The following is a 20,036-nucleotide window of genomic DNA, read 5'->3' on the forward strand; positions in this document are numbered from 1 at the left end:
ACGAGGTATATACCGGTTTCGCGGAATCCTTCGGGACATAAAATTCGCCGTCGGAACTAACTTATCGTGTTCCAGGAACTCCACTGTCATAATTTTGTCGAAAATATTGCGTGTTTATTTTTTCTTTAGATGGCAACGCCCTCTCGGTGCCACATTTTTACTGTCGCAACCTGCACCAGTGAGCATCTCGTTGCGGCATCGTGTCCCTCTGGCTGTTGGCGCCGAGATAAGAGATATGAAATAACGCTTTCGAGATAATCAGTCAATGTGACGTACAAATGATATATACATATATAATGCAAAGGTCGTCCGTGCATAGTGAATGCTTTGATGTTATGCCGTATATACCTGTTATCTGTTAGACGTTATCAGTTGTCCTTTGATGTTTCTCGTTTTGTCGTTGAGTTATCTGTGAAATATATGTCCTCCTGCTGTCAACCTCGAGGAACAGCAAGGCGGCACAACCCATAAATTCGTTCGGTTTTTCGTGAGCGGTTATTTCTGATATGTCCGTTCTGCTGCGGGGGTGACACAATAGAATGCTCTGAGCTCCGACATAAGTAATATTTATAGGATTGCAAAACTGAATATGTTTTGTAAACGTATGTCAAAAAAGCAGCGAAAACAAAACGGTACCTAACACAAATGTCATCGAAGAGTCACACGCGAAACAGTGGGTACATGGTGTCCCCACCGCATTTTTTACGTACTTTGAGAGTAAAACAAATATTGTTTACGGTTTCGTCGATGATGCATAGAATAGCTGTGGCTACGAAATTACCCCTCCAAGGCATATTTTGTATAGGCGCATTTCGAAAGTTGTAGAACAATATAGAGGGTGTTTTTCTTAGATGCGCCAAATCCCCCCCCCCCCCCCACCAAAAAAAAGTAGTGCATTAGGACACATTCAATTTTGTCATTAGCTTGCCCGGCTTGGCGGTCATTAGGTATAATGTTGCTTGTGCAGTAAGGTGGCTAATTGACATATATGTTTTCATTAACTTTCTAATTAGGTGCTTTCATGGAAATGTGAGTTAACAGAGTTGGAGGCAGTCATTATTTAAATAAGCGACTCTGTTTCTGTAAAATCCTGAAACGCGCACGCACATTGAGCGATCCCGTGTCAAATTTTGCTATACAAATGAGCCGAAACCGAAATCACGCACATCAGAAGCGCAGGAAAGGAGTCGACCTTGGCCTATGGGAGCTTATCGGTCCACAAAACGGTTTATATGACCGGCAGATCAGCGCCTACTCCAATCAGATTAATTGCTCCAAAGCACGTGACCCTGCGACGTGGAATGAACGCTGCTTTCCTCCCAGCTGAGACGAGCCTTGTTTCGGCTCATTTGCGTAGCAAACCTTGACAATGGATATCTCAGTGTGCGTGTGCGAGGATGGGAGGACGCCATCTCGCTTTTCCGCGAAATCCCCTCATTAAAGAGTTAATGAAGAGAGTGACCCTCTCACGTGCATTGCCTGTCGCTCTTTCTGTGCTCGAGCAGTGCGTACTTCTGGTTTCGGCTCATTTGCATAGCGAGCAATGTACGTCTGCTTCTCAGGGGGTTCTCCGTCAATAATTGCGATCGATTTGAACAATCACTGGCTCCAATTCCGCTATCTCGCATTTGCCGTACAATTAATCCAATATAATTGATTAGTTAATTAATGAATTTCAGCTCGTTGGTCGTCCAGTTGTTGCATAACCAGAAGGCCTTGATGGCATCAGCGCTGCTCTCACAGCTTTTTATATAAAAAAAAGGGAAAAGGAAAGAAAAAAATCTGTGTCGCATTAAAAAAACAAAAAAACAAAAAAAAAAACACCCTGTATAAGGTACCTGACGCAGGCTCAGACGTGGCTCTGTGAAAGCATTGGTACACAAATATGGCAGCGATCATTGGTCATTGTCGGAGAACCAGAGTTTGATGCGTCGCAGATTCTTTACGGTTGGGATCCTTCAAAGCCTCGTAATATAAGAAAGCGACATAGGAACAACGATTACATTGTGTAACAGTAACTCATCCGCTGATTCTACACTGCTGGACAAAATTTTCGCAATCAACGTTGCTTTTTTATGGCGCGCACAAATCAAGGTGAGCCTGAATCTTGCGATGCACGAACCTATCATTATCAACTCCCACGTTGGGCCCATTCCCTTAGACGATCATCGGGACGATTTTGCGGAAGCGCTCGTGCAGCCCAGCTATGTTTGGGAACATCTTTTTGCTTCTCATGCTTTTCTCTCTTCCCGGACTTATATGAGAGACACACCCCCATTATATCCGTGAACGCCTGGAAGCGAGATTAATTGCCGGTGAGGCCCCGTTTTATAGCCGACATCACGTGATGGCTGCCGTGAGCTTTGGTTGGATGTCAGCTCCGAGTCGGGGCAGTGTGACTGTAAAAGGTATAGACTTGACCTTTGTAGGGACTTTGCTGCATCAGTCCGGTAATAAAGTTTGGGCTGCCAGTATTGAACATATAGAGTAGAGTTACGACTGGCTCTCCGCCTTTGTCCTTTTGATGCATGGGCGGGATTATAAGCTTCGGATAATAGCGGTCGTTGTAAGCTACTGTGTGCTATGGAGTAAAAGGCAGAAGGTGGAGCAGAAGAAGATATCCTCCCAGTGCGGAACCCCGTGCTCCAAGTTTTCGTGGTGACCGTGAAAATGAACTTCGTCGGTTCTTCAGAAAGTACCAACAAAACACCGAGCTGCCAAAGATACGTTAGGTATTTCCTCCGCTTCATAAGAGATAGCGCAGGATCGAGCCATGACGTATGATGTGCCTAAAAATCGCGTAAAAATTTTTCAGCTTCCAGATTCGTTTCAATTAATTATGAAGAATGATGTAATGCTCTTTCCTATAAATTGTGAATATCCCATTTGCTTCGTCGGTGACACTTTAAAACTTATTGCAGAACAACAACAACAACAACATAGATGAATGGATGATGATGATGTGGGATGTTTCCTTGCGTTGGGTTATTGCAGAAGGCCCGTTTAATATACTAGTATAACGATGCAACTGCGTGTTATGCATCGAAATTGTGAAAAAACGGAGCAAAATAAATATCGTAACAAAGTTTCTGTTGCTATGAAACTACGAGAACCCGCACCCCCTTTTTCTTTTTTCTTTCCTTCCTTTTCTTTTTCGATTCTCCACGTTTTTTTTTTTTTCGGAATAGCAAGCCGGCTCTTTGCCTGGCTAACCTTTCCTTTCTTTTTTTTTTCTTAATAAACATATCCCCCCTCCCCCCGCACACACACGAGGCTTAGCTTTTTTCGCGGTGTGGCACTACTTCATCTTGAACAGCCCTGTCAGCTACCTGTTGGTTACGAAAAACTCACGGGGAAACTTCCGAGAACACCCTCTCCCTTGCCTTACGTGACATCGCAGCGCAGTAACGAAAATAACCAAGTGTTGCCAAAGAGCTCTTTTATGGAGCTGCCCAGAGGCGCCCAAGGAACAATAATCTATCGTACCTTGTCCACGGACCGATTAATAACGACGTAAACGACATAAAACCACGAATTATAACTATTATTAAGTGGTATCTTTGAGTGGCAAACTGCTTCCGGGGGTATACGCAACACATCACGCGGGTATGATTACTCCGACACCGTATTCTCGTGACTTTTTTTTTGAGACAGACATATAGGCAGTGGTCCACTAAATGTCGTGTTCGCATTGCAGTTCTTCATGTATATTGTTTTCTTGACGAGCACGCGGGCGTTAATGATGATTTCAGTTTTCTAGCGCAAAATGCACGAAACAATTGTTAGTGGGTGTCCGATGCTATAGTTTAAATCTTAGACGATCGGGCTAAAAAGGGGACAGAAGGAAATAATCCGCAAATATACAACGAAAGAAACGAAAGAAGAAGGCTGTGTAAAGTGCTAAAAGCAGTCGATAGAACGGGCGTAGATAGGTTACGTTACAAGTTACACAAAATATTAAGTTAGACAGCGCAACGACACTTTCGTAAGATGTTTGTATTTTATCTCGCTGTGTACTCGCTCGAGTGTCTACTCAATTTTCTGCCGTTACTGTGTCATGCTGAATCACGGACTTCTTGAGCTCTGTAGCTCTTACGTTTCACCCTCAGCTATGTCTCCTAGCTGTTTACCCGCCTCAAAGCTTCGATCTTATAACGGACGCCATTAATAAAAGCACGAGAAAGTAGCGGCTAAAATTTGAAGCCCCAAGAATATGTGCTAAACTAAACCGCCATCCGTATAGAACCACCTCGGGCGCTGGGGGCAGCACGGAACGTGTTTTGCCCCTCTTCAATGCTTGCCTCTCGTATACGACGGAAGAGGTCAGGGACCGCGTGATGCCAAAAATGGCGTCTTCTCCGCAGTGGGTTTTCGCGGCCCGATGAGGCATGACATTGTTTCGCGACACATCGCGTCACTTGACGATCTCCTGACAAACGGTCTGTCGTGTCAAGAAGGAGTTTTTTTTTTTTTTTTTGTATTAACAACACGCGCCAGGAATTACGGGGGATCCTTTTTTAGGTTTGCTACTTTCAAGTTCCTTTTCAAGTGACGTACGTATCGCTGATACAAACTTGTGTCGAGCCGGCGGATAATGTTGCGATCTCAGTGGCAGTACTCTGACATAAATGCGCCAAACACGGACAAAGGTATAGTATATCACGGTCCAAACTGCTCATGAAAATTTCAGCCGTCAGCATTGCCGCATTGAAATGTTAGTCGAGGAAACCCCAATATTTTCAACCTGATTATTCGTCAGGAACTCAGGATTATACCCATGAGCGGTCGTCGGATGGCGACGATGACAAATCGCGGATAGGTATATCCTCGTACTACCACCCTCTCATCTCTAGCTTTATTTTATGTACCAGCGGCATGGCCGAGTGGGCTAAGGCGTCCGCTCGTTGGTGGTAACCAAGGTCGTGCTGAAGACTGGGAGGTGGTGGGTTCGAATCCTACCACCGGCTGTGCTGTCTGAGGTTTTCCCTGGGTTTTCCGAAGACTTTCCAGACGAATGTCGGCACAGTTCCCCCTGAAGTCGGCCCAGGACGCATACTAATCCCCCTGTCCCCCACTCCTTCCTGCTGTCCTCTCTCCGTCTGTCCACATCTGTACGCCGCTCATAGCCACAGTTGCTTCGCGGCGCTAACACGCAATCAAAAAAAAAAAAAAATTTATTTTATGTGCCCACGAGCAGCATTACGCCTTGATAACGATGAACAGAGAGAACTGACAATTAAGGCGGACTCATGCGCTCTAGATAACGTTCGCTTCCGGAGAGCGTTGGCTGCACCTTCGCAAAATTTTTTTGTTCCCTTTGCTTTCCTCACGCGATTTTAGGAAGTAATGTAATCGACGCCAGCGTACAGAACATGTTAGCGAACGACAAAGCCATTATTTTCATTCGCAGGGATCTGGAAAACTGCAGTACGTTTGTCGAATTTGTTGATTGCAATCAATTACCCGACTGTTACTGTAGGGAAATGACATCATTTTGGCGCAAATATACGGGGCGGGCGTAGCGAGAGAAGCGATTTTGTTGCATCTCCCATAGACTCCCATGTATTGAAAATATGACCTACTTTAATTCGCCAAAAATCAGTAAATCGCGTCAGGCCTTCAAAAATACGTCATTCCCTAGATAAACTCGAAAGGAACTCGCTTGTACCTGTTTCGTGTAGATATTTAGCGATGTTTACGAGAACCCTGCGAACAAAAATTCCCCATAGACTTCTTAAGAAGTGATTCCGCCTTTACTAAAGAGTTATGCGTAAAAGGTACAAACGTTAGGATCGAAAGAATCCAATACACCCTAACTATAGCCTTTCGGTCATTACACCGAACAACTCTCATTACTCTCATCCACGTACCTTCGCAACCTTTCGGGAACACCATTCATGTAATCGTTAATGTGTTCCTGCACAGGATGCTGTAGCAGCTCTCAATCACTTTGTTTTGTGTGTAGTATCATGCCATTCGCATCAAAGAAGTGACTCTAGTCCCTGAAGAGGGACACACACATTTTTTTTTTTTTTGTGATGATGCACAATAGTAGCGAGCTCGGAGGGCAGTTGACGATGATGGTACTCAAACCCAAACCCAGTCTCTCAACACTTAAAAACAACAACAACCAGTCTCCCATCGCCGGTCAGGTGTGCTATTAATGGGTACATTACGCCGAAATTGCGCGCTCGTCAACGTGCCAAGTTCTCGTTCACAAAGACACGGATACACAATTCACTTTGGCCCATTCTCTCTCATTCTGAGGTTGTGTGTTCGAGTCCCGCACCGGCACTCGCCGTCTTTCATAGCCTCTGTAATTTACGTTACCGGCTGTAACATGCATTGCCGCCTTACAATCCGGAAGGTGCGGTGAATGCGTGCTACTAAAGCCCACCTTCCTTCGGGAAACACCCAGGACGACACGAATTTCATCACGGGCAAAGTATGGCCATGGATCTCGGTATGCGTGTGCGTTACACAGACACGGCGTCCCTGCTGTCGTGAAAGTGACGATCACGCAATGCATGCTGGCCACCGTGGGAGTTTCCGCAGATCCATCATGTGGTGCACGCATCGCCATGCATGTCTTCTTCCTATATGCGCGCGGTGACCTTTACGAAGAAACGGAAAGATGGGCCAAGGATGGGGTGCCATGTCTCTAGAACACGGAGAGGTGGGAAAATATGACAATTGTTGCTGCGAGACAAATATGATGATGAGCTATGTTTTACCAACCTAAGGGTTACTTAACGTGTCGAAGCAACTTGCGATTCCAAAGTTTCCTTGAGACTGAGGGGAGAAGACTCTCTTGGTCTCAAGGAAAAGGTTCTACACCAGCATGCTTGCACCCTTCTTTTATGTTCAATGCTAACCAAGTTGCTGGCTCCGAACCTGTACACGTTGCCAACAAAAGCTCACGTGTCTGCCGTGCTACAATGACCCGACGCTTATTACTCGCAAGGTGGCGAGCATAGCGGAAAACGTCAAGTGCTCGAGGTTGCTTAGGCAAGTCTTTCATCTAAGGACGATGAATGCGGGGGTGCTGTGGTGGGCTCAGGTGGGCAAAACTGTTGGTAGTGCCTCATAACCAAAGTTGCTTCGCTACGTAAGACCCCGGAAAATTACGAAATATGCATTAATGAAACTTAGCGGTATCTGCAAACAATGGCCGTGGGATGCGCATATAGCGTTAATTGTATTACGCACGTGATTTCTACGAAGTTATCTTTCGCCCAGAATCCACGCACTGTTTCCGAGGTGTCAAACTTACTCGTTAAAGCAGATCAAAAAAAAAAAAAAAAATACCGCGAAAAACCCACTCTATAAATGGACTGATTGTGCAACAAACAACGTGGCAAGAATGATGATCGCAGCGAGACGTCTCTCAAACTCCTTCAGAAAGTGAATGAACGACGTATATAGCAACAGTGACAAATGAGAGGCTCATTTTTGGGGAGCTTTTTCGTAAATTAAATCGCTCCTATCGCTCGATGAATGCGCGTGAAGGATCTCGAGGCAGAATGGCAACATGTTCCCTCGCTTTTCAATAAAATATGCGTCGTTTGACTTTGCGTCGGCCGAGTTAAAACAACAAAAGTAATCCACGCGTAAGCGGCTGAGCTGACCCTATACACACGCTATCAGCGACTCGCTTTGACTTATTCATTCACGTATTCTACGCAACGCCCTGATAGTAATCAAGCACATTCCTAGAATATGGGCGTTTTCTCCACCATTTGTCTCCTTTCTAAGCTCCGACCTCTTTGCTATTTCCCGCAGCGTTGGAGATGAAAACAACGAAAAAAAAAATTTTAAAACATCCCAACTGCTTGTTGCGGCGCCGATGACGTGCGTTTGCTTTGGCCGTTTTGGCGCGCGTCGACGGTGGTTCGCTGGAGAGTCGCTAGGACGCGACGCGAAGCGAATGGGAAGGCTGCGTTACCTTTGGTACCATCGTCCGCCCTCTGTTGGGATAATATGAAAAATCGCCGAAATCACAGCGGACAGTACCCCGTATGTAACTCCACTCGGGTCTAACACACACACACACACACAAATAGAGATATGATGATGAGATGGGGCTGATGCCGGCCAGCAGGCTGGGCGCTGCCCCAGTGCCACTTGTACGTGATGAGAGATGATGATGGATATGATAAGGGGTCCGGTAATCAAAGCAGGGTGGAGAGGCCTGTTGATGACAAGAAGTCCGGGTCTAAGGAACTTGTACAACTCCACGATGTTGCTGTCCCAGCTCCAAACGTTTTTAAAAAAAAAAGTGCCTATATTGATGCACAAATGTCGTGTGCTCGGACGTAACATAGGTGTAGATGAGTCGAGAGAAGGACAAACACGACACGAGCCTCACAACGGCGGCAATCGGAGGTTGTGGGTTCGTATCCCACTGCTGGTGCCTTTTCTTCAACTGCCATATTATTATTTAAGTGTGGCCAGAGTGTCGCCACCGCACTAATTTATCGACTCATACGCATTAAGGTAACGCGAGCGCGGCGCAAAAAAATCTAGGAAAGAAAATGAAAAGAGCAAATTCCCGACTGCCGTACAAAATGCACGAACAACTAGAAGAAATGTATGTATACGCTGCTGACACGATGGCCCGCGTCATTCCACACACCGCGTGACTGGTGATTTAATATTCTCCCCTGCCACAGCGAACGCCCCCTACAAGGATCAACTGTGAACCAGCAGGCACACAAAAGCTCAGGAAAGATGAGCACCACACCCACTCCTGTACAAAAAACCCCCCCTTTGGAAGCCCCATTGACAGGGACAACGCCCACCGTGTCATCCAAGGTTGCAGATATCACTTTCGTAGCTTTTCTCGTAGTCCACTCAATTTGCCGACCACTTTTCTGGTTGCCTATCGTGCTCGCGTCTCGCAATATGTCTGGGGGGGTCGAACGAAGCACGTGATAGTTGTCGAGTTAATATGAGCCATTTTTAAATATTGTACCACATCTGCGTTACGCATATAGGAAAAAAATGCTTTTTGTGACAGATTCAGTGCTAAAAATGTCACTGTCTCTTTGCAACGTCACGAATGTCGAACGAGAAAGACGCGTCAATGCGACTTACAAATTAAATGAATCCCCCAGACAGACCCATGGAAACGCATACCAGGACATTGGAGCACCGTCTGTCCGCTTTACTTCCGCCTGCCGACCCAAGCTTATCACAGAGGACGTCAGCTGTCATTTTGCCGGATGCATTGGATGGCTGCAGCTGACCGTGAACTTGCGTTTGACACAACTATACATACATCAATGTCTGAGCGTTCAATAATAAATGATGCTGAATCTGATAGATTGCTCTGGTGGTGTACTCGATCACGTTTTATCTGATCAACAATGGTAATGAGTGACGATAGGCGAGGAAATTCGGATTGTAACAATAATAACATGTGGGCGTCGCTAGGTGACTCTGATCATGAGCAATATTCATGCTTGTCCACACACTGGTCTCAAATCTCAGCTTGCTACATTCTATAACAGACCACGACATGCGTAAGCAAGTAGCAACCTAGGGATTAGTAATATGGTATCTCGATGTACAATGCTGTACGTGGAGTCGATAGCGGGGCTGTTCATTTAATTTTGATTCGTATTTAAAAAAACGTATTTCAATAAATGTGTGACATGTCTTCAAACCATATTGGCAGGTTGAGAATGTTGGAAGTTTTGCATGCTTGGGAAATGTACAAGTTGTTTATGACAGCGTTATTTGCTTTTTCTTTTATAGGTGATATCGTCCTGTGAGCCGAAGCAAGGCTATGAGCTGGTGAGTGGCGCTGCAGTTCTGCTCTGATTGATTCATTAATTTGATATAAAGAAGAAAACATGAAAATGTTAGTCCTGACGTTAATAGTACCTGCTCGCGTAAATGTGGAAGAATCGTTGCCTTTCAGTGGGACTTGCGTGGTGGAACATCAAATTGCGCAATACTAAGTGGTGTACGATTATTATTATTATTATTTTACATTTGGGAAATTTGGCGCGTTCTTAGAGGGGACGGAATTATTTTGTAGATGTGTGTTGGAACAATATTTTACCGCGTCTTTCTTCCTTCTTTTTTGATCTTATGTGTGTGGTGTCTATTCAGCTGGCCATTTATCCAAATGAAAGGGTCACGTCAACGTACGCTATCATCGCCCGTGCGTACGTAACGGATAGCGTTGGTGCTACCGCGCACGCACAAAGCATAACGAGAACTTCGCTCATTGCGCAGAAGCACCACACCATCCCTTAAGTAACGCAAAGGCGATATCGCACGATGTACTAAAACTCACTAATATTTTTTTTTTGTTAAAAAAGAGTTGTGGAAAATTTTATCGTTCTTTGCAGTCTTTAATACGTTCCCAGGTGTGTGTGGAGGAACGATAACATCTGGCTTTATTTTATGGATTTGACGCGAGACATGCTCTGTCGATGACATAAGATACGATGAGACGTCAATTAAGCTCTCCTTTTGTACTTTTAGCAAAATTTGCAACATCATGTGGGTGAGATCCGCTTATACTTATGATTTGTTACATTGGGAAGTTATGGAGTGATTATCCGAATTTGTACTCCTCGTATAGTCACGTTCCCAGAGTCTTATATCAAGTAAATGCATGTAATTACTTCTTATAGTAGGCATGTTCATGCTATTCAGGGTTCAAGAAAGCAATGGAGGTATAATTCCAGTTTCGCAACACGTGACCAGCGACAAATACGAAATGTGGGTGGTGAAAAATTCGTCGGACGGCGTGTTATGAGGGTATATATCGGTAATTATAGGATCTCTGTACTATACATTTGTAACGGAAATGCTTGTCCGCTACCAACTAAAAAAAAAAGAAAAAAGTAGCGCGATTACTGCTCCGTCTACCGAAAAAAAAAAAGTGAAGATAAACATAAACGCCGTTACGTGCAACACTGATCCAACTTGATATCATAATCACCGACGCTCGGCAAATGTTACGTTAAATACGCTTCTTCGTCAGGTCGACAACCAGCTTTACTTTACAACGTAGATTTACTTTGGGACACGGTGTTGTGAGAATTCCCGACATCATTTTTTTATCGCTACGTGCGGAAGAACAGGCTGTCCTTTCTTTCTTGTTGACTTTATCCTGCGCTTGTCTCGAAAGCAAACTTGAAGCAAGTTCCCATCTATCCCGTCGCCGATAACGACGTTTCGGTATGGTGCGTGATATCGACGTCGATGTTCCTGCCTGACCGCAACGGCGGTACATCGAGCTTGCTTTCCCATATCTAACAAGTTGCGTGTCGTACTCTGCGGTACAAAATAAAATGTCTACTTGAGGCGCCATATTTATCTTTTATTTATAAGCGACGGTGTTGCCGCCATCTGGATTCTATCGGGGGAAAACGGGATCGCTGTCAATCATTTTGGCAGACGCTGGACGGCGTGCAATTTTTATTCCCCTTCTTCTTGCATTCTAGCTACGCACCAGTAAATATACTTCAAGTTATACTGTCTGTGTGTCTTACTTATAATATACTATGAATCTCTATTCTCTGGACACATTTTGTGGAGCGTACACTCTTAAAAATTAACTTCACCACATAGCACGCTCCTAGCCAACTATCACCTCGAATGATGTCGTTATCAGCCCTGATTTGTTGAAAACGGGAGGTGTACGCCTTTTTTGTGACACTTATGCTGTTCATAATTGTCACAAAAGAGGCGTACGCCTCCCGTTTTCAACAAATCAGGGCAGATAACGATATCATTCGAGACGATGGCTGGCTAGCAGCGTGCTATGCGGTGAAGTTCATTTTTAAGAGTGTAGGGTTTAATCCACGAGAAAGACAGTTCATTTTTTTTGTTCGTCAGGAACTCTTTGATAAAGCTAGATGATTTTCTTCTCATTCCTGCTGGGATATAAGTTTGCGTGTAACTTGCACAACAACAACAAATAAGTGGTGATACACGCAATGCATACTTGCCACGGAATTTCTGCACATATGCAAGTACGCGACGTGTTCCAGAACCCTCGTGGGCTTTCTTTCACATAGAGAAAGTTGCTAGCTATTGGCGTCTTTACAGCTTGCGTTGCTGATGATGATGAGAAACGAAACGTAATGGGGCCGCGACAAAGTGGCAATCCTGGTGCTCGTACTTTGTAAAAACTAGTGGTCAGGCTGGAACGAGCACCTGTATATCTGCTACAGAGCAACAAAAATCTGGCTCCAACAGCCGAGGGACGGAGCAAAAAATGGTCAGCCGGGTTTCTTCAGAGACCACTCGAAGTGTACACTCGTAATAGACGACTTCAGAAACCAGCATAGCGCCGCTTTGAACTATGGGAACTTGCTGGCGATGAAGGAGGAGAAGGTCTCCAAACTGTTCCGGTTCTTCCTCTCTCGGCTCATTGTCCACGAGCTGTCAAGGTTAGCGAAAACGAAACGGGAAGGACAGTTTATTCCAGTAATCTCCGAGGATGCAACGCGTACGAAAGGAGCACTGGGATTTTCTGAAATCGCCGCTCTCAGATTCCGGCTTCGCGTGGCCGTATGTCAGCCAATCAAAGCCAGTGAACCACCACCACCATCTCGGGGAATCTTGAATTGTTGGGGAATTTCGATACGACTGGAAACGTCAGGCGGCTGTCAAAAAGCGGGTGAGGCCAGGGAATGTCGCAGACAAGTGCCATCGCGAAGCGCAGCAAATCGCGAGTGCCGATCAGTGCGGTTGAGCGAGTGACCATTCGGCCAATACGACAAGCTCCGAGGCAATAACGGGTATAGTAGGTCAGCTTCACTAATAAGTAAACTTTAACAAAAAAAAAGCAAAAAAAAAAAAAGCACGTGGGTCATAATTGAGGCAGAGTGCAAGGTCTCCCTCCTGCAGAAAAAACAAACAAACAAAGATTTCACTGCAAGATTTTTTGTTCAGTTATTCAATAATGATCTGTTTTATGAATGACCTCTATCAAAACTTAGGAGCAGGCACCAAGTTCCCTGACAGCCAAGTACTTGTACTACCAAGTACTTCCATGTCTGCCAAGTCTTTTACTGTATTGCACCATAATTTTCTGTCTCTTCGGATCTTCTTCTTCCTTGTTGTTTGTTTGTCTTTGCTTTTGGGAGTAGCAAGCCTCCATCATGGCTAACCTTTCCCTTCCTTTCTTATATAATCTTTAAACACATTCCCCCGTTTAGTTTTGTTCTGTTCAGGGAAATTCGCTCGAAATATTCGGTGAAAACCTGGAAACGTCAGGGAGTTTATAAACTACAACTTCGTAGACACCCTGCAGAGTGCAGCCCGCTAAGTCGGGGGCTTACATCTTACGGTTCAATGACCCCCTAAGCGTGAAAGGCACCCCAAATCAGTGGTCGTGGAATCAACATGGCAACGCGACGAGGTTCGACCACTGTTTCGGGGACCTTACGAATTACATGCAAGCGCTAAACGGTGGACAATTATTAATGATGTGTGATGTACTTGATAGAAGAAAAAAAAAAAAAAAAAAGAGAGATGAAACAGCAATTAAACAAAAGGGCACAACACGTCGGTGTAGTCGGAATGATATCATGGGGAGGCGTCTATTTCACTTCGAAGGGTGCCCCGTAGCCTATTCGCGAGACTCTTGTCGGCTTACTCGGAACATACTTGCATGGATGCATGGATACTAACATTACTCTTATAAGGATTATCTTATCTCTAATAATTATATAGGAAGTTCAGATAGTACATTAGAGACGAATGAGTTCCCCGAAGGACTTATACAGCCCCAAATGAGGGGCCTCCAGGGAAAGCAATCAACCCGGGATGCGGTTGCCACAGCCAGCTTCTCTCCCATCTTTTCGGTGATGAATGATTCCACCGATGAGGTCACCGGCGAGACTCTCGCATTCGTCGTCCCCATCCAATCCAATCCATATTGCCGTGTGCGACTGTATATATAGCAGTAATGCGCGTTAACATTCCTCGCCACCGCAAGACGCATAAAGGTGCGAGAGAATACCAATACACGAACATTCCCCTTTTACGTCCATTCTTTATTCTTGTTAGCAGCTGTATAGCTATGAGCAGTGTGCAGATGGAGCTGAGCAGGAAAGAGAATGAGTTATTACGCCTCCTGGGACTACTTGAGGGGGACGTCGGTCCGGAATGTTTCCGTCGGTGCCAGTTTTCAGCATGGCCGTGGAGCTGCCACCAACGAACGGGTGTTCTATCCACTCGGCCACACGTCGTGTGTTCGAGTGCCCATTGTCCATTCGTCATTTTCGTCCTTCCTTCAATTTGATTTTTAACTGATTTCCCGTGGCAACCTGGTTCGGAAGAATTTATGTGTGACCCTTTCTGCTTTTCCCGTTATTCCGAGTCAATGTACAACAACGACAACTTTATTTGATGATGATGACGGTTGATGGCGAGTTCCATCGCAAGAGGCGATACCCTACCCTAGTGGTTCCCAAACTTCGCCGCCCTCTGGCCCATAAAAATAGAGACCACCTCGTCGCCTAACCTAACCCAACCCAACCTAACGTCTTCCGATCTCAGCGCTAGATGGTTAACCAAACCGATACAATGACATTTTATTGAAGCTACATTAATAGCAAGTTCTCTGGGCCAAAAAGGCTCGCACAACGACAGGAGCGGCCATGAAAGCATAGCTGCCTCTTCCGAGTGGTTGGAGTCAGCCTGTTTTTTTGGAGCATAGTTTATCGATTCGAGGACTGTGTTTGACACCGCAAACCTCAGTCCAGGCTCGATCTTGAGCTGTGACCTGCTGTACTTTGTTTTGAGTGTCGCCATAGCGGCGAATTGAAGCTCGCATAAGTCACAAACGGAAGCGTTATTTTCGTGGCTTTTCTCGTCAATAGCAGGTATTCCGTCGCCAAACCTGCCCAAAATTTCGGAAGTGGTTATCGCGGTAACCGCAATCTCAAAGTTGAATCTCAACTGAGGTATATGTACTGCTTTTCATCTGCTGAGAAACCGTGCCATATGGATCCCTGATCCAGTCATGTCTCTGGAACTGGCTCTGTGCTTCTCAAACTAAAGCTTGAGAGCCAAGATACTAGAGATACTTGATACTTGATACAAGATACTTGAGCTGTGTCACATGAATCTGCGCCATGCACCGGGGACTGCGCGGTGCGCCGTGAAGGCAGGGCGTTCGTGTATATGCCGCGATAGACGCAGACGCTGTGGCCTTTAGTGGGAGTGAGTGTTGTTTTCACGACATAGATTTTGGTCCTCGTGCACAAGTGAAATGAGGCGTGAAAGCGAGGCCGTGTGATGAATCGATAGCGTCGCGTACCCCGAATGCAAGCGCATTTATGAAAAACTTCCGGGTCTGCTGCCACGGACCTCCTGGTAGCACAGAATAGCGGGCACGGCGTGGCATTTTATTATTATTTTTGAATTTGTTGGCCGCTTCGTGATCCACAGTTTGGGAACCACTGCCCTACACCGTTGCTGGTGGTGATGTGAGAAATGGAATATGGAGTTGGAGTTGCCTCACAGTGAGGACCGAAGTCCTATGACGGTCCGAAAAGGTCAGAGGAGCTTTGAGGGCACAGCATTGGTGGGCTGGATTTGGCCATGGATCAAGAAATTTTGACAAAGAGAGGGGACGAGAGTCCAGCTGATTGAAAATGTGGTTCGGGAAGGTTGGTAGTGTGGGCAATGAAGAAGAACGTGCTTTCGATCTTCAAGATCACCGCAGTGACGGCATCTGGGAGAGTCAACTTTTCTCGAGCGATAACGCCACTAAGCCGTAGCGACATTGAGCCGCATCCGAGGAATTAATGCAGCGTCTTGACTCGACAGCGTTTGACAGAAATTGTCAAAATTTGTATATCTATGAGATGTGCTCGCTCCAGTTCACTCCTAGAATCGGAAGGCATTCGACGATCTGATTCCAAAGCCGCTGCTTTGCCAGAGTATTTTTGTAGCCTCTACCGAAGACGTCCCAAAGCGGTGCACGTGCGTGCACTTACTCAATCGTGCGTGCATTCATTAATGCGCACGACACCGTAATTGCATACACAGAGCGTGACCGCTCCACCTTTTCGAAAGGACCGTGGTGGTGGTTCACCCTTTATGGTACACTCTTAAAAATGGTGGTGGTGATGGTGAAAGGGCTCGCCGTTGTCGGTCTCACAGATGTGGGCAACGTCACGACTGACGCCCTGGGGGAATGTGCGTCCTGGGCCGACTTAAAGGGGAACTGTGCCGACATACGTCTGAAAGCGTCTGAGGAAAACCCAGGAGAAACCCCAGACAGCGCAGCCGGCACCGGGATTCGAACCCGGGTACTTCACCACATAGCACGTTCCTAGCCAACCATAATCCCGAATGACAACTTCCTCGCCCCTGATTTGTTCAAAACGGCACTCTTAGAAATGAACTTCACCACATACACTCTTAAAAATGAACCTCACCGCATAGCACGCTCCTAGCCAACCATCATCTGAAATGATATCGTTATCTGCCCTGATTTGATGGAAACGGGAGGCGTACGCCTTTTTTGTGACACTTATGCTGTTCATAATTGTCACAGAAAAGGCGTACGCCTCCCGTTTTCAACAAATCCGGGCAGATAACGATATCATTTGAGATTATGGTTGGCTAGGTGCGTGCTACACTCTTAAAAATGAACCTCACCGCATAGCACGCTCCTAGCCAACCATCATCTGAAATGATATCGTTATCTGCCCTGATTTGATGGAAACGGGAGGCGTACGCCTTTTTTGTGACACTTATGCTGTTCATAATTGTCACAGAAAAGGCGTACGCCTCCGGTTTTCAACAAATCCGGTCAGATAACGATATCATTTGAGATGATGGTTGGCTCGGAGCGTGCTATGCGGTGAAGTTCATTTTTAAGAGTGTAGCACGCACCTAGCCAACCATAATCTCGAATGATATCGTTATCTGCCCTGATTTGTTCAAAACGGGAGGCGTACGCCTTTTTTGTGACACTTATGCTGTTCATAATTGTCACAAAAAATGCGTACGCCTCCCGTTTTCAGCGCAAAGCCTGATAACGATATGTGCAGATAACGATATCATTCGAGGTGATGGTTGGCTAGGAGCGTGCTGTGCGGTGAAGTTCATTTTTAAGAGTGGGGAGGCGGAGCCTATTCTGTGCCGTGCATAATGGAACAAAATAGGCTCCGCCTCCAGTTTTCAACAAATCTTGGGCGAGAACGTTGTCATTCGGGATGATGGTTGGCTAGGAGCGTGCTATGTGGTGAGGTTCGTTTTTAAGAGTGTAGTCCCAAGATGGTCTTGCCCAAGACTGAAAGGTAGAGGGTTCGAATCCACCCACCGGCTGTGCTGTCGCAGGTTTTCCTTGAGTTTTCCGGCAGACTTCCGAGGGTAATTCCCTTGAAGTCGTCCCAGGACACGCATTAACCTCTGCTCTTTCCTGCTGTCTCCATCTGTCCGCATCTATACACATCGCTCACAGCCAAACACTCTTAAAAATGAACTTCACCACATAGCACGCTCCTAGCCAACCACCATCCCGAATGACAACGTTCTCGCCCCTGATTTGTTGAAAACGGAAGGAGGAGCCTATTTTGTGCCGTGCATAATGGCACAAAATAGGCTCCTCCTCCCGTTTTCAACAAATCTAGGGCAAGAACGTTGTCATTCGGGGTGATGGTTGGCTGTTAGCGTGCTATGTGGTGAAGTTCATTTTTAAGAGTGCAGTTTCTTCGCTGTAATAACACGGAACATAAAAAAGAAAAAAAAGAAAATAAAACTTTACAAGGATGCGCGCTCGGGTACACGGTACTCTATCTAATATCACCACCAAAGGAGGACTGAAGGAAAATATTCAAAGCGAAAGAAGATGCAACTAACAAAAAGCATCAGCTGGTGAACCTTCTTCCCCTCTGGATTATTTTTGCAGACTTCGATCCTTTTTCTCGCTTGGAACTTTTTTCCCGTTGGATCTGTGTTCTTTATCCTAGTCACATGACACAGGTGAACCTTTTTTTTTTTTTTTTCGCGTGCTTCGCGATGATATTGATGATTCTGAGAATGGTGGTGAGCAAAAGCAGGCCTGTTCTGTGTTTACGAACACACCCCAAAAGCGCGTGTTTTGGAGACGGCGAAGGGGAAGCAGGAATGACCATCAAAATATTTTTCGGCCGGAATTCCTTGGGTGGTAGTTCTTAGGGGGAAAAAACTAGGCGCATAAATTCGCGATCTTGATCACGTGACACCCCAAGAAAGGCGTCAGACGACCTTCTGACAAAAGTCATAGAGGCAAATCCACGGGGAACATGGCATGGAGGGACAAAAGACAAACACCAAACAGCTCTTTTGTCCCTTCGTGTTCGTCCAAGCTCAGGCTTCACCTTCAATGGATTTCGTCCACCAGCTTCCCTGCCCCTACACTCTTAAAAATGAACTTCACCGCATAGCACGCTCCTAGCCAACCATTATCTCGAATGGTATCGTTATCTACCCTGATTTGTTGAAAACAGGGGGCGTACGCCTTTTCTGTGACAATTATGAACAGCATAAGTGTCACAGAAATGGCGTACGCCCCCCGTTTTCAACAAATCAGGGCAGATAACGATATCATTTGACATAAAGGTTGGCTAGGAGCGTGCTATGCGGTGAAGTTCATTTTTAAGAGTGTATGCCTATCTTATCAGTCGCAATAAATTCTACTGGGGATGTGTGTGACAACAATTCTGAATAAAGCTGAATATTAGTTCAGCATTTGATACGTTGTTACTTTTTTCGCAAAAAAAGAAGAGGAAAGAAAGTACACGTATTATTAGCCCCTGAGCTAGAGGGAGCTAGTATATTCAGGCACCCTCAGAGCCGTGTATTAAAAGGGGTCTGGCGATTGGGTGTAGCCTAAAAAAAGGGCTCGCCTGTCAATCACAGTGGCGTACTCCCATTGGTTTGCTTTCTACCACGGAGGCTGCCATGACACCTGACTGCCATCCAAAATGGCGACGAAAGCAAACACGTTCAGGCGGGAATTTCGTGACAAAAAAAATATTTTCAGTCTACTCTGATTTTACGCTGCAGACGTACATCTTCTTATAACACGGATCTTCTTATAAGTTTCTCGAAAATCAGTTTCAACTTACGCTCCGCTATCGATATCTATCCGAAAGTAATACGTTTTGCCGTTGTTGTCAGGACTAGTGAACACGGCGCTAACAACGAAATACGGTAATAAGAAAAACCGCACTGTGCTGTACAATCTTGAATTTAATTACCGAATTTTACGGATATAAATAGTCTTGCCTTTTTGGTTCCTACTAGTCATGCTGTTTAATTTAAAAAGTCGTACGGACGACCAGGTGTGGACAAGCAGGTGGTTCTGCCGACACCCGACAGCGGAACAACGACGGATCGGAGATGGCAATTCCCGACGTGCCTTGCGTCGTGTAGGTGCGCGCAGTGATTTATCCAGACCCTCCTACACCCTCTAACACCCCCCCCCCCAAATCTGAAGGACACCCCCTAAAAGTTTGTGTGATTGCGCAATATTTTGTCAAAAACGTGCAAACACACCCCCTTGCGGAGCTCAGCGTCCCCTCCAAGGACGAAGTTCTGGGTAACCACTTGGTGCACGTCCATCAAATTGACACAAAAATCCACGAGTTTTGCAAATCTCAAGAAGTATTCATTTCAATCCTATCCAGTCCACTGGCCGCCTGAAAAGGCGCTGCCCGTGTAGGATAGGGGGACAGATAGGGGGACAGATGGAGGATAGGCTGATTGATAATGTGCCGTACTTCGAGACGAGACAGCTCAAAAAGTAGGTGCCCCTTACTATAGGCACCCCAGGGAGCGTTTTCGTAGAATAGTTGGAACAGTCCTGTCCAGGGAGGCTATGTTCGCTGATGGTCGAGATACTTGATTCGTCGAGATAAGTAATCGGAGATAAGTGTTGGACAGCGTTGCGCACGGTGCTCCTCGCTGTCCAATAGCCACGTTCCGATTATTTTTCTCGGTGCATCAAGTTATCTCTACACTGACCGAACTTAGCCCTCCACACTCGAAAAACAGAACTTTAC

The 20,036-nt window shown here is 45.8% G+C and overlaps 1 protein-coding gene across 13 annotated transcripts in view; it reads left to right on the forward strand.

Moving 5' to 3' along the window:
* The window catches only part of LOC135389107 (tensin-1-like), a 160,725-nt gene that overhangs the window by 107,175 nt on the left and 33,514 nt on the right, over positions 1-20,036 (forward strand). For all 13 annotated transcript variants that reach the window (XM_064619086.1, XM_064619087.1, XM_064619089.1 and 10 more), the window contains one exon: positions 9,760-9,798. In XM_064619086.1, the coding sequence (XP_064475156.1) occupies positions 9,760-9,798 (39 nt within the window). The remainder of the gene's footprint in view (positions 1-9,759; positions 9,799-20,036) is intronic.

Source organism: Ornithodoros turicata, chromosome 3, assembly GCF_037126465.1.
Source record: "Ornithodoros turicata isolate Travis chromosome 3, ASM3712646v1, whole genome shotgun sequence".
NCBI classification, from domain to species: Eukaryota; Metazoa; Arthropoda; class Arachnida; order Ixodida; family Argasidae; genus Ornithodoros; species Ornithodoros turicata.